General features: G+C 33.8%; 1 protein-coding gene and 1 non-coding gene across 6 annotated transcripts in view; both read right to left on the minus strand.

Moving 5' to 3' along the window:
• The window catches only part of LOC112861444 (sodium channel protein type 3 subunit alpha), a 115,453-nt gene that overhangs the window by 33,657 nt on the left and 55,053 nt on the right, over positions 1–26,743 (minus strand). For 3 of the 5 annotated variants that reach the window (XM_025924834.2, XM_086718790.1, XM_086718789.1), the window contains 7 exons: positions 26,233–26,439; positions 18,969–19,259; positions 12,738–13,085; positions 11,592–11,724; positions 9,851–10,089; positions 2,289–2,462; positions 749–1,105 (listed from right to left, as the gene is read on the minus strand). In XM_025924834.2, the coding sequence (XP_025780619.1) occupies positions 749–1,105; positions 2,289–2,462; positions 9,851–10,089; positions 11,592–11,724; positions 12,738–13,085; positions 18,969–19,259; positions 26,233–26,439 (1,749 nt within the window). The remainder of the gene's footprint in view (positions 1–748; positions 1,106–2,288; positions 2,463–9,850; positions 10,090–11,591; positions 11,725–12,737; positions 13,086–18,968; positions 19,260–26,232; positions 26,440–26,743) is intronic. The other 2 variants (XM_025924857.2, XM_086718791.1) reach the window with 2 other exon arrangements.
• LOC112849157 (small Cajal body-specific RNA 24) lies at positions 10,435–10,560 on the minus strand. The gene has a single exon (XR_003222584.1).

The following is a 26,743-nucleotide window of genomic DNA, read 5'->3' on the forward strand; positions in this document are numbered from 1 at the left end:
ACTTATGCATCAAAACACATAAATATGCAAATTGTGCTTTTACATTTGTGCTTTTAGGTCAGAACTGAAAGTAAGCTTTTAAAATCTTGTCAGTGTCCATACATATGAAACCTTAAACTGCAATAACTTATTTTCTTTTAATAAAGTAAATTCAGGGAAGGATATATTTAGACCATTTCCAAGGCATTTGAATAATTACAATACATAGCTACAATACAATAGCCTATTTTATTGAAATTTATCTTCAAAATTTGGTAATGTGCAACTTATGCCTCTGAGTGAGCCAACAATATGAACTATGAATGTGCAAAGATCAATTTCAATATAAAATAGACAGTTATATTTTTAGATTTACTGGAGATCATTTTCTTCTCAAAGTAAAGATAGGATAAAAAAATAATTCAAGCCTTAACAGTAATATTGGGATTAAATTATTCTTCATAAAAGCATTTCTTTGAAAAAGAAAAACAAAGAAAAAAACTAATATTTTTGCTCCCAAACTTTCACAAATGTACCTCAGTTAATCCTCACACCAGCCGTAAGATTTCAGCTCTGTTATTCCAGTGTCAGAGTTGGGAAACTTTGGGCTCAGAGAAGCTAAGGAACTCCCCCAAACTCAGAGTGCTAGTCCTGGGATTTGAGTCTAAGTTACTGAAGATCAAACCAGAGCTGTCTATTGCATCAGGCCACCTTCCTTGCTACAGTTTGATCTTGTTCTTAAATATGAGCATCTGTAATACATACGTACCACAAGGTTTCCAATGACCATGACCAACATGAAAACAATAAGGCACATGGTTTGGCCAGCGACCTCCATACAGTCCCACATGGTTTCTATCCACTCTCCACATAGCACGCGGAACACAATCAGAAAGGAGTGAAAGAAGTCATTCATGTGCCAGCGTGGAAGTTGACAGTCACTGGAGATCTTGCAGACACATTCTTTGTAGCTTTTACCAAACAGCTGCATGCCAACCACAGCAAAAATGAAGACAATAATGGCCAACACCAAGGTGAGATTACCTAGAGCCCCCACAGAATTGCCAATGATCTTTATCAGCATATTCAGGGTGGGCCAGGATTTTGCCAACTTGAAAACTCGAAGCTGTAATTAAGTGAAAAAATACTCTCAGTATAATTACAATATAATTTTAGAAGTTAGTTAGACATTGTTTTATTAGTATACCATATTATAGACCTACTTCTGAGGGATATGAAAATCTCAAACCATACTAAAATTCAAATCCAGAAAAAAGGAGTTAACAATACTAGAATTGTAAATCAAGTTATATCATTTAAATGTAAAAGTAAAAGAAAATATTTCAGAATAAATAAAACATTCTGATTAATCAGCAGATATATCCCTAGAAACAAATTAATATTTTGATTACAATGTTTTAAATTGGATTGGGTAAACTAATGTCACCCTCAGACTACATTTTAGAGTAAAAAGAAATATTAAAAATCTGAGTTATATATTTTAATGGATATTTATAAAATAAAACTAAAATAAATTTGATTTAAAAAACTTACATGAAGTCTTCCTTTCAATTTGAAAAAAAATACACCTTTTACTTAATTTCCAATAAAATTTTACATATTTTGAAATAATTTTTTTTTGACAAATATAAAAACGTTTGTTACACCATTGTTTTAAATGCTAATGGTATCAAATATTTTCCTACATGTTCCTTTAAAGTAGTTCCCACTAATATAAGTAAGGTTGATAAAAAGCTAAGATTATGGGCACCTAGGTGGTTCAGTTGGTTAAGCATCTGACTCTTGATTTCGGCTCAGGTCATGATTTCACGGTTCGTGAGATCTAGCCGTGCATTGGGCTCTGCACTATCAGTGCAGATTTGGGATTCTCTCTCTCTCTCTGCCCTTCCCCCACTCATGCTCTATCTCTTTCTCAAAATAAACATTAAAAAAAAAAAAAGAATATTCACATATCTTAAAAAAAAAAGCTAAGATTAATTGAGTCCTGAAGTTTTTATTTGCATTTCTTTACAGAGTTGAAACAAAAAAAAAATGTTAATGAATTTAAAACATAATTTTAGACGCACATGTGTTTTTAAATTTACCCTCTATAACTAATCATTATGAAATGCTTCAACCATTTGTATCATTCTTAGTTTTAAAGGGAATATTTATGTATTTTCTTAGAGTATCATGCATATTGATGTAGATTTAAAATATTATTAAAGTAAGGATAAGATACACATTGATTCATTTTCAAAATAAATTTTATGCCAGTGACAGAATATAAACATAGTCTAAGTAGATACCAATCTGAATGATCTCAGTACAGACAATCCCTCCACATTGGCCAGGCCAAGCTCCATCAAACTAAGGCTGACAATAATTCCATCAAAGATATTCCAGCCCTCTTGGAAATAATAATATGGATCCATGGCAATAATCTTGAGAACCATTTCTGCTGTGAAGATCCCAGTGAAGACCTAAAGTAAAATAGAGATCACAGACATTGAAAAAAACTTTTGACACTGCAAGAATCTGTAAAGAATATTAAATAGTCATGAGTAAAAATACTTAAAATGGAGAAATGTGATAAACTGTTTAGCATTTTTTTTCTAGGGGAGTATTTATTTTATTTAACAAATATGCTTAGATTTAACAAAACTGCTAGCTATCCAAGAAAATGCTGGTTTGAAAACATTTCCTCATTCACATTTTAAATCTGATACTAAATAGTAACTACTGAATTCCAGCCCTTTTTGGTACATCACACTTCTCCCATAATCACAGTGAATTTTGTTTTTAGTATTATTGCATTAGGAACAAATCTATATATTATTTGAAGTTACTGTAAATTTATTTTAAGTTCGGTAAAAAGCATATTTTATTCTTGATTTTTCTGTGTTTTTTTTTCAGGGACATCATCTTTTTTCTATAATTTAAAAAATATTCCTGAAATAAGAGTGAGGTTGCCACAAATGTTTTATAATAATAATCTCTGGATGCATGCCTCAGAATTAAGGTTAATGGATTAATAGAGCAAGGAGCTGCAGATTTAATTGAAAGCAGCAGGAGAACATTCTCAGTGTGCATACACTCACAGTAAAAATTAATAAATTACTTGAGTGGTTGGAAGAATGTTCGACAATAGAAAGAAAATGAAACAAACTCAAAAAAAAATTTAACTCAAAATCACAGGCAAAGAGACCCAGGGGGATGAAGAGTTATGAAATTACTCTGGCAAATAATCTTTTAAAGCAATTATCTTAAATATAGGTGATAGCTGCATTTTCTGACTGTAAAGTCAAGCTTACCATTTACAGGGTAAATCAGCCTCTACCTTGAAGGAACTCTGTCAAAATAACAGTATCCAAAATTATTTGGTTTCCTAAAACATCAGGTTAATTGAAAAGAAATATTGATTCACTCTTAGAAATGTGTAAATGCAGCTAATATGTTATTTTCCTAAACACAGAAAGATCTAAGGGAAATACCCCTTCCCGAAAAAATAGCTTAATTTCAGTTCATCTTTCATTCACTCAAGTGGAAATAAAATGTATTTCAAGCAATCTTAATGCATGAAAATCCAGATATATGGTGGAATGCACACTGAAAATTATTTCTTTTTTATCTTATAGAATGACTCACCGTAAGATATTTTTCCCTGATGAATGTAAAATAAATTTTGATTTAGAGAAATTTTATTTCTTATACGAAGTCTCAGGAGCAGCTAACTATTTGAATTAGCAGCCTAAGTATAGAAATACATTAAACTGAGGTAGAAACTATCCAGGTAAATCATCTACAAATATTTCTTTCTACAGAGAAATCATAAGGCGATCTTTTCAGCTCTTTTGAAATGACTGAATCTCCTGCATTATAAAAGCTTATACCTTAGGGGTGCCTGGGTGGCTCAGTTGGCCAAGTGCTCAACTCTTGATTTGGACTCAGGTCATGATCTCACAGTTCGTGAGATCAAGCTCCATGTCAGACTCTGAACTGACATTGTGAAACCTGCTTGGGATTCACTCTCTTCCTCTCTGTCCCTCTCCCGTGCGCACGCGTTTTCTCTCTCTCTCTCTCAAAATAAATAAATAAATATTTTTAAAAATCCCTATACCTTAAACATACATTCTTTCATCTAATGTAACCCCAACATGAAACTCCTTTCATTTTAATTATAGTTTGCAATTTAAAATTATATCTATTTATATCCTTAAATGTTTTCAATTTAAGCCCTAAAAATCATTTGTATTGTTTTTTGGTACATTTTAGTCTAGTTTAGCATTGTCAGTGATTAGGAATTCTTAAAAATTCCTTCTCATTCTAGCAAAGGTCAGTCTAGCATACTGATTTAATGCCTATGCTTACATGATTTTAAAACTCCATCAAAAAAATTCTAAGGACAAAAAGAACTGGCAACCTCTAAATCTGTATTAGATTATGTAAATAATGCCCATGTATGGTTTGTAAACAATACTAATGTATGGTTTATAAATATACATTCAGCCACCTTTGAATTTTCTACATCACAAAAATTTTTAAGACTAAAAACACTTAATAAAAACCTTACTGAATGTTTATTGTTTGGCCTTAGCCTAATTCTATCTTGTTTTCTGCAGAAAACAAGTTTGTCTTTGAAACTTTAGATTATATGCTTCTGTGGCCACTCATTCATTTAGAAAAAAACTGCTAAACACCTACTAAATGGTAGACGTTTTGCTGGGCTTTGAAAATATAGTAGAAATTAGGATATATAAACCTGAGACTGTATAAACCAAGTCATTTAGGCTGATACATTTCCTTTTTTTTTAATGTTTATTTATTTATTTTGAGAGAGAGAGCATGAACAGGGTAGAAAATCAGAAGGGGAAGGAGAGAGACAGAGAGACAGAGACAGAGACAGAGAGACAGAGAGAGAGAGAGAGAGAATCTCAAGCAGGCTCTATGCTGTCAGTGCAGAGCTGGACATGAGGTTCTGTCTCATGAACCATGAGATCATAACCTGAGCTGAAATCAAGAGCTGGACACTTAACAGACTGAGCCACCCAGGTGCCCCTAGGCTAATACATTTCTTATGGACAATGAATTTATAGGCTTCCTAATCCAGCTTCTTTAATGAGTAGATAAGTTCAATAAAAAGTTCCTAACGCATTGTAGGTGATGACACATGGTAAGTAGTAAAAGTCTAAGTGCTAAGGATAGAGATGAGAATCAGCCTGGGAGTCTAAACCAAGAATAAAGAAATTTGGAGCATTTTGAGTTGTTTTGTGGGGCACAACACTTAGGATGCTTAGGATGACCAAATATTAGAGTTTAAGGTCTTATTTCGGGATGAGAAGGCTTCCTAATTGAGTATTTACTTAGAGAAGAAGGTTATGTTGATGTACATGAAAAAGAGAAATGTTCATCCTAAAAGCTGAAGTTTGCCTATCAATCAGTTTGCTCTCCAGAACGTCTGCTTGCCCAGACTGATGCTCCGTTTTTTTTTTTTTTTTTTTTGTAGTGAAATTGATGTAACTGTAGCCTACTTTTGCTCTATTGTTATTAGCCTCTTATTTTAATGGTTTTAGTTTTATTATTCCCATGCCTCTTGGATACACATCTAAATATTTGTTGTTGTTGATCGGTGGGGGAGGTGAAATTGAAATATACTTAAAGAAAAATTATGGGAAATCATTTAACATTTATGGTGTCCCTTTCCCTCATCTGTCAAATGAGGATATTCATTGAGATGACTCATCAGGTCTGTATCTAAAATTCTTGGATTTCTGTCAGCATTGTATTGCCTACCAAATTTTATTCAGAAATTGGTGACAAAAATTATTACACAAGAGCCTCATGATAAGTTTTTAGTTTGGAGACAAGATAGCTTTGTATTATATTAGGAAAGGAGCTAAATGGCCAGATAGCACCTTCATTGATGCAAAATGCCTCTCAGGTAAATTTTAGGATTCGGCTCCCAAGTGTTTAATCTTTCAATAAGCAAAAGTTTTTTTTTTCCTTCAAAGAGTTATCATGTCCCTATCCTGAGATTTTAAATTTATACTCTATTCCACACCATTTAATTGAAATAATTTAGCTAATTGTGTTTCTTTAGGCTTTTATATGCAAATAACCTGTGAAATCCTTAGTACAAGTACCATGTTCCAAGTTCCCTTCAGCATCCCGCAGAATAAAAGGATATCATGGACTCTTAATCATTGGTTAAAATGAGAGTTATAGTAAGAAAAGTAATCAGTATAGGAGCTACAGACTTCTATCTGTATTCGTTGAAGAAAGAGTTACAGGTTAGTTGGAAATGTTTGTATGATGAAGAAGTTGTCTAATCTGCTATGATTGATGGAAGAGTTTTTGCTTATAAAATCTCTTAAGGTGGGTGCATTAGTTTTATAATGGTTAAAACAAAAACAAAATAGAGCATCTTAGAGAAACTCAACAGATATCTGAAGTCTCTCGATACTCAAGTTTGATCAACCCAATCAGTAGAGAAGTGATGTGCTTTTTATGTGCTCCAGAAACAGGATACAAATGGGGCACATTGATCTAAATAAAGCTGAACGTTCCACAAGTCTTTTATGGTATGTTCCTTTGCTAACAATTCAACCAAAACCTAAATGTCCTTATTTATAAGGTATTATATAATCATTTGAGGACCAATAACTCTCCATAGAAACTAAATTTATTTAAATGAGTGAACTATAAACTCCACAAAATACACAATATAACCATGCATGGTGTAAAATAGAGTCCAAAGTCAACTAAGTACCCAAGATATAAAGAATATATTCTGTCCTTCTCTCCCTCCCTCTCTCTTCCTCTCTCTGTCTCTGTCTCTTTCTCTTTATATAGATTTTTTTTACATATTATTTACATACAATTAAACATATAAATTTTCATATATAAATACTTATTATAAAGCTTGTTATGGGTATAAAATATGATACTATATGAGAAGCTATGAAATGGCTTATATATGATATTAATAATAACAAAGATATTTTGGTTAATACAAATAGTTTACAAATTCTCCTACTTTTATGATTGGTAATAGTTAACTCAGGTCTGTTTCCTGTCATGTGCACTCTGTATCTTGATGAGCCTTGTTTCCCCAGTGTTAACCTCAGCTTACCAATGGTTCTACCACAATCTATCAGGCATCAGTCTTCTACCTCATTTCTATACCTCATTATTTCCATTGCTACTCATAAAGTTACAGAATTTTAGAACTGGAAGGGACGTGAAAAATCATCTAGTCCGTTATATTCTACTCATTAGAGAACAGACCCAAAGATCTAACTGACTTTTTCAAGAGTACCCAATTATTTAGCACGGACAAGTGGACTTCAACCCAGATTTGGTGCTTTAGTCTAGTGCTTTTCCATTCAATCATCCTATAATCCAACCTCTCTTATCCTGTGCTTCCAAACTAGTGCTTCAACATGGGAATTCCATGAAACCTCAATTTCCTGCTTCACTCTGGAAAATTTCCAAAATTTCTTCCTAACTGTTCAACTTCCCTGACCAGTATCTTGGGAAAAATACAGGAGCTAGACCAGAACTGTTTTCTATCAGTATTTCAGAGAAAGGTTAATAGCATATATTAGAGGAAGGAAATTGTTTATTGAGCACATGCTAGATGCCAGGCATAGTATTATTTTCACATTACCTCATTCAGCCTTCACAACAACTCCAGGAGATGGGTATTAGTATATCCGTTTCAAAATAGAAAACAAAGACTCAGATTTTTTATCAGACTTGTCCAGATGCTACATTATTAGTAAGCATTGGCAATGAGGTCAAACCCACTTCCACCCAACTCCAGAGCCCATGTTCTTTCCTGAAAACATGCTACTCAATTGAAGCAGCCCATTTGATTAGGAAACAACCAGTTAGTTATTTATTGAGTTGCAACCATGTAAATACTGTAGGAGATACAAAAGAAAAATGGGACATAACCTTGAAGAATATGAAGAATTGAGATGAGGTAATTTTGATTAGAACACTCTAGATGTGAATGTAGAGAACAGTGAAATATTTTTCCATATGTAAGCATATAAGATGTAAGCATGTAAGCATATGTAAGATGTGGTGTTTGTGTAGTATAGTGACATAGCTGTTCTGATGGGCCAATAGTGGCTGATTTAGGAAACAGTGGACAATAAGATGGTATAGAAAGAATGGGATCAGATGGGGAGTCTTGAAAACCAAATAGGACTGTTGAACCACAAATACAGATAACACTTTAGCAAAGTGCAAGCATACTGAGTGCAGTGTGTTAATATTATTTTAATAGTAGTTATAGGATTAAAAAAGAGATACCTTGAAAGAAGAAAATGTCTTCATGTCAACTTGTATATAAGAAATAAAGAAGAAGTAAGTCAAAATGGCTATCCGATTTCTATCTTTGAAGTTGAAAGGCTCTTTGAAGCTGGGAGGTTACTACTAGAGGTAACACAAGACTACACTGAAATTGTTAGGACTTTCAATAAGCTGTGAGAAAGATGATCTTTCAGCTGTCACATACTGTGTTTAAAGCTATCCTTGAACAACTATCTGTAACAGTTGGAAATATAGAACTGGGATACAGCTTATACCACAACAGTAGATAATTCCTATGGTTGTTGAGTACATAAAAACATTGAATGGAAAACATAGCCTTAGTAGACATAAGAAGCCCAGAAAAGAAGGCAAAGATAGAGTGATCGGAAAGATCAAGGAACAATCATTTAAGAAAAATCAGTATCACAGGTGTCAAGGATGAAGAAAATCTCAAGAATCAGATGTGTGTTTTACTAAGTCAAATAATGTAGTTAAGTTGAGGCCACTTACTGGATAGACTTTTACGAAATTGTCTGCCCAGGATTCCCTTTTCAACTTCTGTTGGGAATTGCTCCTCCACCTGTATGATTCCTCAGATCTGTCATGTTTTCACATGGTCCCACCCTGTGCCCCTGATTAAGCCAGAGGTGAGCATCTGACTCAAGCTATACCAAACAAGAGTCCTATCATGAGAGTCTTTGAACTGGAACTGAAAAAGAGATCCAGTCTTTTTCTAGTGCAGATATTACAAGATGTAAAACCAGTGAGGTATGCCTAAACATGTTCCCTGACCCAGAGATAAAAGACAAAGTGAACACTTGGGCTACATCTAAGTCCTTGGTTAAAGCATTTCCTGAAGCCCAACTGCAGAATTACCCTTTATATGGTTTGGTAGTTCATCTTTTTCTTTCCATTTTAGGGGTCACTCTTTTTATTTTCCTCTTAAGGTAGTTTGAGTTTATTTCTGTCTTGTGCCCCAAAGGAAGCTCTTGAATAATCCTTTCGTTACTTGTTTATCCATTTCAATTTTCTCATATAGATTAAGGAGGAAATGTACTTGTCAACACATACATACACAGATGCGTGCTCAAGTATTTGGAACCAAAAGTATGACTAAATTACAAATGCGTTTTTACTGTTTCTTCACTTATGTGAATACTACTGAAGCATTTTATTAGGTAATTCAATTTGAAACAACTATGTCTTCTTTTGTACAGAAATCAATCTTTATATATTCCCTTCAATGGACATGATTTCTTTAGAGGCTGTGTATATTAAAACAGCATTTTTGTGGAGCTGGAATTAGATATCATGGTTTTTCTAGACCTATACTTCATCAAGAATGACAGTAAAGATTTAAAAAGTTTACAACTGGTAAGACACCATGGTCAATCAGCATGGACATTGTTCTGACCAATCAGCATTCATACCAGTTGACTTTTAGATCTTATCACTGAGATTCCCTACACAGCACAAAGGGATTTTTTTTCCTTTGGTCTATATCCCCCATCCTTGTCAAAGGGAATAAGTAAACTTCAAATGAACTTACCAAGTTTCCTACAGTTAATACACTACTGAATTGACCGGTCATTGGGTAGTGCTCCATAGCCATAAAGAGGGTATTTAAGACAATGCAAATAGTGATGGCAAGATCAACAAATGGATCCATGACAATTAAATTCACAAGATGCTTTACTTTTAACCATGCATCACAGCAGTCCCAGATCAAAAACACATTGGCAAATCTGTACCAGCATGGAGGACATTTCTGTCTAGATTCTTCAAGTTCTAGGGGAACAATAAAAAGGAAGAGTAGTAAATAACAATAAATATGAATTATTGTTGCTCTAGATTATACAATATTTGACAAAATCAGTGCTTCTACCTGGGGATGAAAGTTCATATTACTTAGCTTAAGAAACCTGAGAAGGCAATCCCATTAAATATGTTCACAAAATATTCATTGTAAATTTCATATGAAGATACAGACATTTTTTCTTTCTCCTTTATTTAGGTACAGAAAATAAATACCTTCAACTTAATGTTTTGCTTCAAATAAGCTAACTTCATTAGCTAATAACTAGGTAATTATTGATTAAATTGCTCTATTCTTTTTATGAAAACATTTTTTTTAAATGTCAGTAGTGGATCCACCCTCTTAACTTGCAAAGGGTGAACAGAAAGCTACTGTATTTCGCTAGGACATTTACAAAGAGTTATCTTCACTTTAAGAAAAAACTGAATAAAAATAAATGTCCACCATCAAAACAATTTTTAAATAATCTTTACAGAAATAATTAAATGTATCAAACATGTATTATTTCTTTTGAAAGTGCCTTTGTAAGAACACTGTCTAAAGCTATGATTCTTATTAATGTGTGACCAGCTCTCTCCTCTGATTGTCTCCACATTAGCATTAACGAGAATGTAGTGTGCCCTTTTTAGTATAGATTCAAACCGAAATCTATTTATGTTATTCATATTTACTCATATTTCTCAGAACTTTAGCCTAAAATATTTTTAAAAGTTGCTAGTAATTTTAATTTGTGAAACCTGTTATAATTATTATGTGACTGTTCAGGTATCACATACACCAACAGGACAAGAGACAAAATGTAATTGATATTTTCTAAACACGTTAAATACTACTTATATAAAAGACTTATAAAATTGCAAAACTAATGGAATATCCCTCCAGACTTCATGAACTGGAGACTTATTTAATGAATAAACAGAAGATTAATAGTTGCTGCCCACTCCCATGTGTCAAAATTAACAAGCATTTGTGTGAGCTCTCCTTTGGAGGAATGTAATGGTTTCTGTACATGTGGAAGATGGAGGAGAGATCTTTTTTTAGGGTCAATGTTAAACACAAGTTTTTATTTATCCAATTTATTTATATGCCTCCTCCAACTACATCACTACCTCCCTGCCCAGAGAACTGACTAAAGCTTGAAAGAGGTGTTTCCTTGTTCTTTTACATACCAAGACTTAACAAGGGAAGTGTTTAATTGTTTAAGGATAATGTAACATAAAGATAAATCCTCACTGACATAAAATCCAGTGGAGTAATACCACTCTGCAGACCAGATAAGGTGTTAAAAAGAAAAAGGGACAATATTAGTTTTTGTAACCAGTGTGATAATACCATATTTTACATATCATCTACGTAGGTCTGTTACACAGTTCTGATCTTAGGTAATTGACTTTATTAATTCTATAGGAAGAAGAGATAGTTCCACAAAGCATATAATCATGTAAAGCTGACTATCTTGTGGCTTGCTTCTTACCCTCCATTGTATTGGTCAGGATGCTGGCTATACTCATGGCTCTTTGCCTTCCAGAGGAATCCTCTAGCATCTCCATTGAAATCTGGTAAGAGCTTAGCCTTCTCTTTCTGACTTCTGTTTCAGTGGTGGTGCCCTGCAAACCAAATACTGATGGTTCAAACCACCCTTTCAATGAATAATACAATACCACAGAGCATTTCTTTGGAAAATCATGCCTCATGCAATTTTTCCAGTTAATAGTTTTCAAGTAATAATAAAATATTAAATTTATTGTTAAGTTAAAAACACCTTTTAAAAATTATCACAAGCGATAGCATTTAACAAGAATTCACCAGTTGGATGCAATTGTATAGGGCAATTTTGTTGCAGGAATATTTTAATTAACCTGTTAGAATTTTCAGAGAAATTTCATAAGCATGCTAAAGTCATATATTGTTTCATTTCATTCAAATGCAGATTATTTTCAGCTTATCTCAATGATTAATAATAAGATCAATCTTCCCCCCCCCCCAAAGTAGTAGGATTATAATGTTGCAAGGCAGAGTTATTTTCTTTGAAGCTATATTGACATATATGGGCCAATTTTTTTTTCCATGCACAAACACAGATGTACAATGAAATGTGTGTGCTTTCCTGAGATTTCTTTGATTATTTCTATATGCCATCCTATAAGAATCAAAACATTTTAGGGTCATCTTAATAGACATCAAAACATTTTAACTTCCCTGTAATATTGATATTTGTGTGGAAACTGCCTATTATCAATATATTGGTCATTATAACATTTAATTTTAAGTGTATGAAATTTCCATCATATTAATAAATTATTGTATAATTCTGTGTGAACATACATTTATAATAACAATTTGGTTGTCACAGTGTCCATTATTTTGTGTTGGTACGTCTACCGAATTTGCAGATGTTTCTTCTCAGACTCTAAAAACTCTAATGCATTTGAAAGCTAATGGTCTTCTACAGTTCAGTTGGTTCTAAAAATTCTATTGTTTTTCATTCAAAAAATCATATAGTATTTTTGAGGCATTTCATTTGGGGGAAGCAGGATGGTATAACAGGCTAAACCGCCCAGACTTTGATTATTTCAAATTGGTGTGTAATGTCAGTAGTAGCTAACTTATCTATTATCACCTCTGGCAGAAGTTGTCCAGTAGGTGAGGTTAGAGCTGATGGTCCACCCACCAAGGAAACCACACCATTGCAATCCACAGTGCTGTGCATCTTCCCATTTGCTGGAAGCCCTGGCACCATCCTGGATGACATACTGGCCTGACTAACGTTACTGTTGCGTCGCTCTCCATGTCTGTGCGGCACAAACAGTGAGTCTCTCCTGCTCTCGCTGTCTTCAAATGTACTGTGCTCATCATCAGCAAAGTCATTTTCAGAACCGACATCCTTTGCCCGGCCTCTGAAGCTGAAAATGCTTGTTTTGCTATTGCGTCGTGGGGAAAACAGGGAGCCACGGATACTTAACAGAGACTGAGGAGAGAGCAAGGGAGAAAGGAATTGGGAGTGGGGGGAACACAGTTACTTAACAAAAGTCTTAATATTGCAGAATCTGTTTGGATTAGAATAGTCTTGCTCTTAAACACAGGCTCTTAAACACTTGCTCTAAACAAGTTTAGGGAGAACACATATGTTTTGATATTTTTATTAAAGACTACAATGCAAATTTGGGCATAAAGGGTGTTTTTCTGATTAAGAATTGCGATTTATAATTTACTAAGTGCATGACCATTTATTTCATTTGTTCTTAACTCTAATACTATGAGGTGGATTTTGTTATTATAATGTTATAGGTGTAGAACTGATACAAGAAAGGACAAATGATTCTTTTTGCAGGAAGTGGTGGTTGAACAAACAGTAGATGGCTTTCACTATGAAAAGCTATGATCTGAAGGGCATGCAACTTGGAAAATAAGTTATGGCTCAAGAGAGATTGTTGGCTCAAATTTAAAATATGTATGCCAAATGTGTTACTTCTAGATAATGATTTAAAAACAAAACTATTATCTCTCTGTTTTCTTTTTTTTGGATTCTAAAAGGAAATTAGTTTACTTTCTTTCTGGATCTGTTGGTCTCTGTCCATGTGGGAATAAAAGTCACGAAACTTACCTATGATGCTGTCTTGCAAATTTGCTAATAGTTTCCCAAATATAGCTACTAGTGATTCACCGTGAGAGAATATATGTCATAGCAAACACAACAGAGAGAATTCCTAAACTGCCATATAAATTCTATTATCACTTAAAATTCAACACTAGTTTAAAAAGGCAAGACATATCTACATGACTTTACCAAGGAGGATGAGGTAGAAGATAGCTTATCCTTCTGATCTCGCTTCAATTTTATTAAAAAGAACTGGATGATTCAGAACTTTTTTATTGCATATGTTCTCAAATAAATTGGGTAAATGGTACTGGAAAATGAAGATTTAACATGAAATCCCTTCTTTCACCCTTTTGAATGAATTTTAAACTAGCAACACCAAATATCTCTATTCTGGACTTGGCGATAGTTTAAAAAAAAATCTCTATTCAGTCTGTAGAATCTTTGTTTATTCTCCTCATCATTAACAATGACATTCCCAGGAGTGCCTGGGTGGCTCTGTCCATCAAACGGCTGACTCTTTGTCTTGGCTCAGGTCATGATGTCATAGTTGAGCCCTGTGTTGGCTCTGTGCTGACAATGTAGAGCCAGCTTGGGATTCTCTCTCTCCCTCTCTTTCTGCCCTTCCCTTGCTCGTGCTCTCTCTCTCAAAATAAATACGTAAACTTAAAAAAAATGGCATTCCCCATTGCTCCCCCTGCTTAGACTCTTCATAACCTCTCCTATCTATCTTCATTGTCAGGGTTTTATATGTATGTGGTTGTATACACACACACACACACACACACACACACACACACACACGCATATATATCCATATGCCTGTAGCAGACATGCCTGGACCTTCCCTTTCTTCCTCCAAACTTCAGTATAAAGCCAAATAAAATAATTTTAGTGGGAAAAAACATAGGAAAGGCAGACTCCATCAAATTTATTTTTGGTTCCTCTGCCTAATTAGGTCATACTGATTTTCTTAGGTCCCATTTTTAGCTTTATTTTTATGGCTTTTCCCAGACTGCAAAGCACCAGAATAATTGCTGTTGCCCTCTGTCATAGTGATGTTCTGGAAAGATATTTTTCATTAAGAAATGTGCTCTTGCTTTGGACTTACTTAGACTAGACACAGGAACTATTGACTATCCAGCTTGTCCAACTTGAGACTGTGCCCCTGTGACACTCAGTTCACACATAGTTGGCTACCCAGTGCCAGACAGTGGTTAGACTGATTTTCTAATCGATCAAAGTGATCAAGAAATCAGATACCATGGGGACATAAACTCAGCCCCCAGTAATAAAGAATGTTAATGTTTTAATCTCCTTGGACTCAATTTTAATTAGCAATATAATAGTGGTTATTCTCAGACTTGTGTTTTGAAACTTTGGTGTGTATTTTTAGGTCCCATTTTTTTTTTTTTACTATCCCACACATATTCCAGGTGATTCTAATGCAAGTATTAGAAGAAAGCTAACTTTTTCTTACACTAATCCCTAGGATGGCTCAGGGTGATCATCTTAATGTACCTATGTTCCACAACTGACTTTGGGAACTGAAAATCAGTCTACAGGATATTGGTTGGGAGTATGTGATATGTGGTATGTGTGTACATTATAATGTATCTGGCACATTCATTTAATTTGCATGTTTTTATGTTGGGGTGTTTCAAAGGCTTTCCAGAATTTTGAGTTTATTTGAAATTTCTATTCACTCTTTGGAAAGTATAATAACGGGTATGAGCAGAGCTTTCAAGGCAACAGAGACTGAAAAAGAAGATAACAAAAATAGTATTCAGAGAAAATAAACCAAAAATAACACACTAGAAGATGCAGCAAAGTAGAGGGAATACCCACAGCTGTGGCAGCCCTTTCTCAAAGAAAACAAGCTTTTATGCTTTGAAGACCAAAAGGCCATTTTTCTTTGCCTCAGACACAGCACAACATGAGTCCCAGGTATCTTCATTATTTTTCTTTTGCCTTGTTCCAAGAAGATAAATATGAACTTTTTCTCTTATAATATTCAATAACAATTGGGAAAATAGAAGACATTAGGTGTGTAAAACACAATCCTGCATGTAGGGGGATTGAACTTGAAGTCAATTGGGAAAAGTCAAGATGGAAGATGATGCAGAGAATTTAAAGATGTTCTAGTGCGGGGCGCCTGGGTGGCGCAGTCGGTTAAGCGTCCGACTTCAGCCAGGTCACGATCTCGCGGTCTGTGAGTTCGAGCCCCGCATCGGGCTCTGGGCTGATAGCTCAGAGCCTGGAGCCTGTTTCCGATTCTGTGTCTCCCTCTCTCTCTGCACCTCCCCCGTTCATGCTCTGTCTCTCTCTGTCCCAAAAATAAATAAACGTTGAAAAAAAAAAAATTTAAAGATGTTCTAGTGGGAACATGTAAAGTGAGTGTTGGCAATACTCAATAGCATTTCAAATTCAGTATATGTACCTGTCAATGTTTTCAATAAATCAACAACTATACTTGGTTATAACTACAAACCTGGTTGAAATAAATCATCTGTGTGTCCAAACAACATAGCTAAAATCTTTGGAGGGGATTCACTTTCCATTGTACATCCTTAAGTACCTTTTCATGTTATACTCTGAACATGATTTATCTATTTGAAAATAAAATAATGACTAAATGTAAAAAAAACATTTAAAATTTATGTTAGTATGGGGCAGTGTATCCATAATTTATGGCTTCTCTGCCTCGACATTTTCAGAAGATAAATTTGTTTTGAACAGTATGCCATGTCCATTTTATGCTTCCTATTCCCACTACTTTCACTGATTTTCTTTACTATCAGAGAGTCCTTTTTTGTTTATACAACCAGAAATTGTAAACTGCTTCTGGTATATTTTTGCTTGTGAGTTTTGTTAATGCTCCCTGTCTGTCTTTACTGGAATATGTAAATTATCAGTTAATAGGATCTTTCTTTTACTTTTAAAATCTCTCCCATCTATCTATCCATTTATCTATCTCCCTACCTATTTATCTACCTACCTACTATCCCTGTATCTATAAATACTGGAAAATAAATTATATATAGCATGTGTATATACTGATTCTGTTTTGAGTATTAAAATTCTGGCTGTTCCCCAACTTCCCTCTGCTATTGCCTCTCCGTGGTTCACTCAACACAGGCTCACAGATGCTCCTTGAGCATTCCAGGCATACTGCCATGCCAGGGCCTTACACTTGGCTCTTCCACGAGTCTGGGATGCTCTTCAATGAGATAGTCCCTTATCTTGCCTCCTTAAAATCTTTGCTGAAATATCTCCTTTACAGTGAGAGCATCCCAAACCACCCTATTTACAATTTTTATATCCAGTTAGTGCTCCTGATCCCTTTTTCATGATTTACTTTTTTTTCCCCATAGCACTTATCACCTTCTAACACAGTGTATAACTTATCTCACATATTGTCTGTCTTCTTCTTTAGTATAAATTTCCATGAAGTCAGTGAATTGTATTCATTCACTGAAGTATTTTCATTACCTAGAACTATTTCTGCCACTTAACGGGTGGTCAAAAAATATTTGTTGATTGGCTGAATGAACTAATCCTCAGTTTATCTTTGAGCACGGTGATGAAACAATGATGGAAGTAATACTGTTTTTAAAAACATATAAATGTGCTCACATAAATACTGCTACTATGCATATACATTTGCGATTATTGAAACTACTCGAAAGTTCCCTCATTTTGAATAATTCACCAACTTAATAAGAGCTTTTACTATTTGTCACATAAGGTTTCTCTGTGTTGCTTAATCTCACACAACTCTTTAAGGTAGACATCATTACCCTCTTTTACGGAAATTGAACATAGTACAAGTGACTAGAAAGGTCACAGAACTCACTTGGAGTTGACATATGAACACAAGCTTCTGTGACGTCAATCATTATGTTAGTGTCAAATAATCCTAATCCTAATGACTCCTAATAGTCTTAACAATGCTAAAATATCAAAGGTGACAGTTTAAGCAAAAGAAAAATCTGGTCACAGAAATAGACAAATAGAGCTTCCAGTTAATCCCAAATGCGTTGTGCTGATATAAAACCATACTTTCTATTTGTATTATGCAAGACAATAATTGGATCTCTTGGTACTGACATTATCTGAAGGAAAATGATTTTTATCTTTTAACATTTTGTGTGTGCACATCTATTTTGTTCTACTAAGAGAATTCAAGTTATTAACATGGAGTTTATTAGCGATTTATTTTTTATTTTATTTACATCTTCAATATAAATTAAAAAATAAACACCCATTGATGACTTGCATATGCCCTTTCCTGTCAGCCAATAACTAAACACTGTATTGAATTTTGTGCTTATCCTTCTAATTTTTAGAAAAGTTTTTGTTCTTTATAAGAAAGATGTCATACCTCTTGGTTGATACAGAGTTTTTTGCTTTATCTCAATTATATAATGCCCCCTAAAACATTATTTTTAAGGTATAATTCTGACCCAGATTAATATGATTATAAGAGTTAATGATTCATGGCACATGAAATTCTAGGGGAACCAAATAATGTTCAAAGCCATACTGTACTTATCACAGATTTCATAATTATTTACTCTTTACATTATGCAACCCATAAAATGTATTAACAAAGATTTAAAACTACTTTCCCTCATTGGCTTGAAGATATGCTGCAGAATTGTGTAGTTCATATTAAATCAGAGCAAACAAGAGACCTTCAATTTAGGTCTCTTCCAAGAGCACTTAGGTCATTTCATTCTAATGTTTCATAGAGCAACACCATGTCAGCATAATGGAGACTTATGACAGCACAGTTCTCATATCAAAAGAATAAGGCAAAATCCAGTAACATTTCTTTTCAAAATTCATACATATGTTGCAGTGAGAACCTCAAAAGATAAAAGGAGACACCCATATGCAAAGATAATAAGTTCATTTGAGGTCTCAAAATGAAAAAGGTAAACAAGAGATTGCAAAACTCTCACTGAAGAGAAAAATTTGATAGGTGGGTTACATACCCTCACCCCCCAAAAAGAGGAGATTAAGAAACAGGGTCTCAAATTAGTGCGTGTGTAAAGCTGATTACCTTAAAAGTTATCAATGGTTTAATAAAAGTCTTTTAAAGACAACTTATGATACAAATTAAATAACCATTAAATGTTAGTTCCCTGTCCCTCATTTATATGAGATATTATCAAAATATGCCAAAATCAGTAAATACAAAGCAATAGCAATGACAAAACAAATGCAACACTTCATAGAAAACCATACCTGATGAGGGGAGTAGAATTTCTTGTCGCTAGTCAGTCGATTTCCATCCATGGAGAAAAGAAAGCTTCTTCTTTTGACACTGTCCTCAGATTCTGATTTGGGAAACCTGTCTCCCTCTCCTTTGTTGTTTCCTTCAAGATGTTCCCTCTGTCTTCTTTTCTTCCGTCGGTTCCTCCACTCCTTAGCGCTTTTGGAACTTAACTTCGATGCTTCTGAAGAACTTTCCAGGAGCTCTCCTAACCCACCTATTCCACTGAAATCTCTTGAAGCAGCTGATGCGGCTGCAACTGCCTGTTTGAGACAAAGCCAGGCACTGTTTATAACAAGTCATTTTGGAAACAGTTGACTGTGGTACACACATTGCCATGTAAGACTATTAAGCATATGGAAACATTCTGGTCATTTCGTTGTGTTTTACCACAAGAGAGTTTACTTAATAATGACGATTTAAAACAGTACAAAGCAATATGGTAACCTATGCATTAAGGCAAGAAAAGTCAGGTTTGGTACATCTCTTGGAGAGTCTTTAAAAAAAAAAAAAAAAGCCCTGTTGAGATTAGCTTAATTTCTAGGCAAAATTGCTCTCTTAAAAATATCTTCTACATTTTAAAAGCAAATGTTCTCTTTGCGGTGGTTGCTGATCTGATTACTATTCCAATTCCATCCACAGACTTGTTCTTCCCACATGTGACTGTGAGCAACTGAGTGATATTTTTTCCTTCTAAATCTAGGACTAAGATCATTTCTTTTCCTTTGGTGATGAACTCAAATCATTTGAAGTGCCTACTGCTTTACCACCAGATAAAAAGAGTGGGAATATATTGGCAATTTTGACCTCTTCCTTCATTTGAATTATATTCAGTACTATAGTTCACATCCCTAGGGTGAACTGAGATTAACATGACTAATTTATTACACAGCACTTTTAGTTTTAAATTTTTTAATGTTTATATATTATTTATTGTTATTATAAATAATAAGTGATTAACATAGCAATCAGTAAATGCCTGAAATGATCATTCAAGGGATTATTAGATCTTCAAATATTTTCTTTTTTTGTTTCAGCACTAAGTATACTTAGTTGTTTTGAATTTCTGTATATACCAAAGAAACAACCAGCTCTAAGATGACACATGACAAATGTGTTGTAATTTCATTTATATGAATAGTATTTTAAGACTGGAAATGATTTAGCCATGACTAGAGAGAATATGAAACAGCGATATGGTGCATATCAAAGCTGAGTTCTCATTAAGTATATTCTTGTTTTTAAATATAATCACAGAAGTGGAAATGATTAAATTATAAGAATGTTGGTTCAACTTTTTACATATGTCATTACTGAATACAAACAACTCTAATTTAGCCACCCATTTTGTTCTATCCTATCTTCTGTACTAGATAAATGCTAGATAAGAATTTAGTCATATGTATTTGTGCACATTGCCTATTATGCCACCTGACATAAAAAGTGTCCAGTAAATGTTTGGTGAATAAAGACAAAAAAGGTATTAAGCTGTCAATTGTCTTAGACACTGGGGTAAGGGTGGGAAAAGAACAACACATCATATTTAGACTTGGATTTTGAAGATCTCCTAAAAGACTATGTGTCACGATGGTCTGTATAACAGAAACATATTTTAGGAAAGAAGATAAAACAATTTAAAATGAGTTTGATAACACATGCTTTTTGTTTTTTCCTTCCTGAAGAGAAGCAAAGCCTCCAAAATAACTTCTATTTCTAAATCTCATCTCAACTGCAAATAATTAAAAAGAAAAAGAAAGGCTTAAAATTAAAGGTGGTATAATACAAATATTCTAGGATTATCATGATCCCAGGGATAGGAATGATAGTACTCCATATAGAATTAAATATGTGTGTTGGGCTAAGCAATGTAAAATGTACGTAAAATGTAAAACAGATTTTTGTTTATATTGAATACTATATTCATTATGGAAACCTAGATCTAAGACTCAGTATAAGTCATTGTCTAGCAATTTAATGGAACAGTAATTCAGAGTTTGGGTATTTATAAAATTACATAGTGTCAGAGAGCCAGATTTTTTTTATTGGATTCTTGATTTTAGTATCACTTCTAATATCATTAGTAATGGAAGATGAGAAATATTAAGGGCCCTTTGTAAATATGAATGAGTCCAATGTAAATATATATAAAATAAAGTGAATAAATGAAGCACTTATTTGTAGCAAGTTAGAGTTGCTTAGTAGTTGATACATAGGAGGTACATAATATACAGCATTTGTTGAACTAATGAATATACATATATTTATTTTTATCCAAATAAAGTCTTTAATTCTCCTTTCCACTTTGCATACACAGTAACACAGTGCAACACACAGTGTTAATCATTTATTGACTTGTTTGCAGTTAGAAATAAAGGAAGTGGTGGTAATATTCCTTTGTCATAATCCTGAAACTCATGGTCATTTAAATCACTTCCGGAATTTGTTTTGCATAAGACATGATTTCCCTACGTATTCTGGATAACAGTTCAAATAACTCAAAACTAAAGCATTTCTAAGGCAACAACAGTAACCTCCCGACACAACACATTTTCTGTGTCACTCATCAACTCAAATCTGTCACTTGTTCCACTGCCAGTGATTTGCCGATTCCCTCAAAGGCAGATGTTTCCTGTCACCTCTCATGTCTGTGTACCTGTTTCTACCCATCTCTGTGACAAGACCAATGTCCTGCTTACTTAGATTGAGAGTATTGCATTGATGAATTCCTCCTATAACAAATAACAAATATATGCTTAATATTTACTCAAGGAGTAACATTTAGTTCTTCTTATAACCTTTCTGTGTGATTTAGCGTATATAACTCACTGTATACACACAGTCCTTAAAAAATAAAGCCACATGGCTGCTTGTAATTATACTTCACTTTAAACATAAATCCAGCATAAGAGACTCTTAAAAACTGAGAACAAACTGAGGGCTGATGTGGGGTGGGAGGGAAGGGAGGGTGGGTGATGGGTATTGAGGAGGGCACCTGATGGGATGAGCGCTGGGTGTTGTATGGAAACCAATTTGACAATAAATTTCATATATTTAAAAAAAATAAACATAAATCCAGTTTGGGGGTGTCTGGGTGGCTCAGTGAGTTAAGTGTCCAACTCTTGATTTCAGCTTAGGTCATGGTCTTGCTGTTCGTGAGTTTGAGCCCTACATCAGGCTCTGCACTTGGGATCCTTTCTCTACCCCTCCCTGCCTACCTCTCTCTCTCTCAAAATGGATAAATAAACTTAAAAAAATTTAAAGACATAAATCCAGGTTTAAAAACCCATTAAAATTACAAGACATTAACTATACCTGTTTCAATTTTACCTCTAATTATTTTGGATCTCTTAAATACCACTATTTCTAATTTTGCCCCAAAGTTTACTATTAAATTTTTCCTATCAGATCAATATACATTGTTATGGGATGTGTTATATTGGGCACTATTAGACATTTAAAGATCACAAGTTAACTGCCAAATAGTTATGGTGACTTAGGATAAATCTTTTTGTTGTTGTTGGGTTTTGTCTTTCATGAGCCTTTAAAGTTATACTTGATTTGTGAGTTCACTGGGCTTACTACATTACTTTTTCATGTCTAAACAATGACTAGCACTAGGAGGTCCTTCAACCGATACTAAATGAAAACAGAAGTGATGCTAGGCTTCATGAAGTCATTGACTAAATGGTAAATTTGAAGAGTCACTGGTGATTAGCAAGATGCAAGTTTACAGTGGAGCACCAATGATCTCATGGGTAGACTACGTCTCCCTCTGTGTCTGCCTCCAACCCCTTCCTGTGTTTCAACATTGGCTATTATCTGGGAATTGTTACCTCTACTCTCAATAAGGAAGTAATATTGGATTGGTACTGTGCCATCCTAGTCCCTATTAAAATACTGGGATTAGTTACCCTAGAATCAGTTTAAATTTTTATATGTATGAAGCTATCAAATCATCATTTGTTCACTGGAATCCAATAACTGACACTTAAGTGAAAAGAATGGACATTTTTTAGTTGACCTAATTAGGTCAGATAATTAGATTCTTTAAACTTCTAATAGACATTATACACTTTCACTTCTAACTTTAAAAGATTATACTCTTTTAATTGATGCCATATTTTACCCTAAAATGGTAGAATTTCACAATGCATTCTTACTCCTGTACTATGTATCTGTGTAGTATTTTCAAGCACATCGCTTTGTCTGTTTTTATAAATGATACTATAATAATCCAATTCTTTAAGATACATTTACATAAAATCTACAAATATTACCTCCTATAATATTTATTTAAACCTTGAGATAAATAATTAGCCCTGTAAATAGATAATGTATCTCATTATCTTATAAAAGGGTTTTATTTACAGTGATCTGAAGTAAACTCTTAAGTACTTGAAATGTAGTAGAACTTTCTGCTAACATGAGGTATATTTTCATAAGATTTTCAAGTATCATCAAACTTGTTTTTTAGCTTTTCTTATAAAATCAATAAATATAACAATGATAGTACTCTGTACCCAATGGTAAGATGAAAATAGTAAAGCCAGCATGTTCAACAAATGCTACGAAAATGGTTGGTTTGGGTAACCAGCTAAACAATCATTGTCAAATCCCTGTCCCACCAAAAAAAAAGCCTAAAAAAAAGGACTTAGTGCTATATGTTGTGCATCTTCAAAGTAACTCAGAATTATTAAGAACTTAAATTTTGAATCTACAAATTCAAAGATCTGCTGTCATTCAAATAATGCTTTAAATACCTAGAACCATCCATCTGAAAAAAAAATCACTATATATCAAAAAGTCACTATGTACAAAAGTTATTTGGACTTCTGCTTCTGGCTAAGATATGGTAATAGGGATTTGCTCTCCCTCCTGCAATAACCACTAAAACAGACAAAATACATGTAACAGTGGTTTTGAAGACAATGCATTAATGGGGCATTGGATACTATTTAAAAGGATCTTTGCTCAGTGGTAGGGAATAGTCTGCTTTACACTAGATGCTCCACCACTTCTACCTAATAACTCTTCAAAGTTTCAAGATGCAAAAGAATCAAACTGTTTATAAGTAATGTAAGTAATGTCCCCAAATAAGGATCAAGAATTTTTTTAGGAATACAAAAATATCCAGCACCCAAAAAAGCTAAAGTTAACAGTGTCTGGAATTAAATTGAGAATTGTTAGGAATGCAAAAAAAAAAATCAGTAATACATGAACAGTAATGAAGAAAAAAAATTATATAAAACCAACTAAGATCTGACACAGATTTAGAATTAGCAGACAAGGACTTTAAACAGTTATTATAACTATATTGTGTCTGTTCAAAATGTTAAAGACATGGGAAATATAAAAGAGATGCAGATCAATGTTTTAGAGATGAAAGTGGCATAAACTGAGTTTAAAAAGGCACTGGATAGGATTAATGACACATCAGACATTACAGAAGAAAAGATGATGAACTTGAAGACATAGCAACAGAAATTAATGTAACTGAAATTGACAAGGTGATTCTAGAACCCATATAAAGTTACAAAGGGCTTAGGATAGTTAAAACAGCTATGAAAAAGAAAGTTGGAGAGCTATAACTGTCTAATTTCAAGACTTATTAAATAGCTGTGGTAATAAAAATGTGTATTGGTATAAAGAGAAACAAATCAATTGAACAGAACAAAATCCAGAAATAGACACATTCACATCCGGACAACTGATTTTTGACAAAAGTTCAAACGCAGTTTAGTGGAGAAAGATATTTTGTTCAACAAATGGTGCTATAGTAATTAGATATACATATGCAAAAGAAAAATCTCAACATATAAATTACACCTTAAACAAAAAATTAACTTAAGATGGATCATTGACATAAATATAGGACATGAAACTATAAAGCTTCTAGAAGAAAAAATAGAAAATCTGTATGATGTTAATTTGGCAAAAATGTGTTAGATACAATGCCAAAACATGACCTAACAAACAAAAAAGGCTTGGTAAAGTATATTTCATCAAAGTTTAACTTTTATCCTAAAAATATTATTAGAAGAATGAAAAGTAAATTACAGATTAGGAGAAAGTATTTGCAAAGTATATATATCATTGAAGACTAAAGGACTTATTTTGAGGATATATAAAGACTAAAAACTCAAGAAAACAAAAAACCCAGTTTAAAAAACAAATGGGCAAATGATTTAAAAATCCACTTCATATAGAAGATACATAGACAGAAAATAACATGAAAATATGCTCAACATCATTAATCATTAAGAAAATGCAGAATAAAACAGTGAAGGACTTAGTAGAATGGCTAGTGAGACTGACCATACCAAATATTGGCAAAAATGTGGAGGAACTGTAAGTTTCACTGCCCTGAATCAGAATTTACTGTCTTCCTATGATTTTCTTTTAAGCCAATACTGTTCTTCTGTCTGTTCCCTCAAGACATGAATACCCCATTCACCATGACCTGTGTTCAAATAGCCTTTTAATATTAATGAGAATTTAAAGTTGGAATCTAATGCAGATGCTTTTGTGATATCCTGATAGGGGCTGTAGCAAACACCTTTTAAGCTACAGAAACCCCAAAGAATGGTTAAAAGTAGGTATACATAAAGTTCTCTTGTTAACATTTGAGCTCAATTAACTTCAGAATAAACCCTCAAATGTTATAATTAGGAGTGAAACATGAATAGTTGGAAATACCAGTTATATATCTTTTCACATTAAACTGAATATCAGATTCCTCTCTCAGGTTTCATGAGACACTTTCATAGTTAACCTTATCCCAACTGTGTTTTCTACCCCAAGCTAATTTCTATAGATAATGTTCCTTTGATTCCAACTTGAGAAACAATTTTAGGTTTGAATAGCTTTCTCTCTCTTTTTTTTTTTAAATTATGTTTATTTATTTTTAAGAGAGAGAGACAAAGTGTGAGCAGGGGAGGGGCAGAGAGAGAGGGAGACACAGACTCCAAAGCAGGCTCTCCAAGCTCTGAGCTGTCAGCACAGAGCCCAACATGGGGCTCAAACTCCTGGAACATGATGAGATCATGACCTGAGCCAAAGTCGATGCTTAACCAACTGGGCCACCCAGGTGCCCCAGCTTTCCCTTTTCTAATGACAGTGCTTGTATACCAAATGAAAAGCCAGTTCCAGTTTGACCTCTGTGCACAACAATATTCCTTCTTAAAATTTACAATAAAAAAATAACAACAGTAACCATGAAACTTTATCACTTAGTACCTGAGCTTCTTCCTGTTGTTTTTTAAGCTGTTCAAGCATTTGCTGAAATTCAGCCTCTTTCTGTTCTGCCTCTTCCAAGGTGGCCTGATTCTGTTCCTCATAGGCCATGGCCACCACAGCCAGTATCAAATTCACCAAATAAAAAGATCCCAAGAAAATCACCAGGACAAAAAATATCATGTAGGTTTTTCCAGCAGCACGTAACGTCTAGAGGAAACAAAGGGTAATTTCATCAGTATTTTATATAATGTCCCAGGTAAAGATTTTATTTCCATAATTAGATAGTGAGGAGATGAATACTTTTTATCATCCTGTATTTTGACCAAGATTTGTTTGGTGTTAAAATGAACATTGGTTCTGTTGTGTTTCTTAAATTCCACATATAAGTGAATCATATGATATTTATCTTTCACTATAGGGGAAAGGAAGGAAACATAAGATAAAAACAGAGGGGGAGGCAAACCATAAGAGACTCTTAAATACAGAGAACAAACTAAGGGTTGCTGGAGGG

Source organism: Puma concolor, chromosome C1 (assembly GCF_028749965.1).
Source record: "Puma concolor isolate L17-30 chromosome C1, mPumCon1.1.hap2, whole genome shotgun sequence".
NCBI classification, from domain to species: Eukaryota; Metazoa; Chordata; class Mammalia; order Carnivora; family Felidae; genus Puma; species Puma concolor.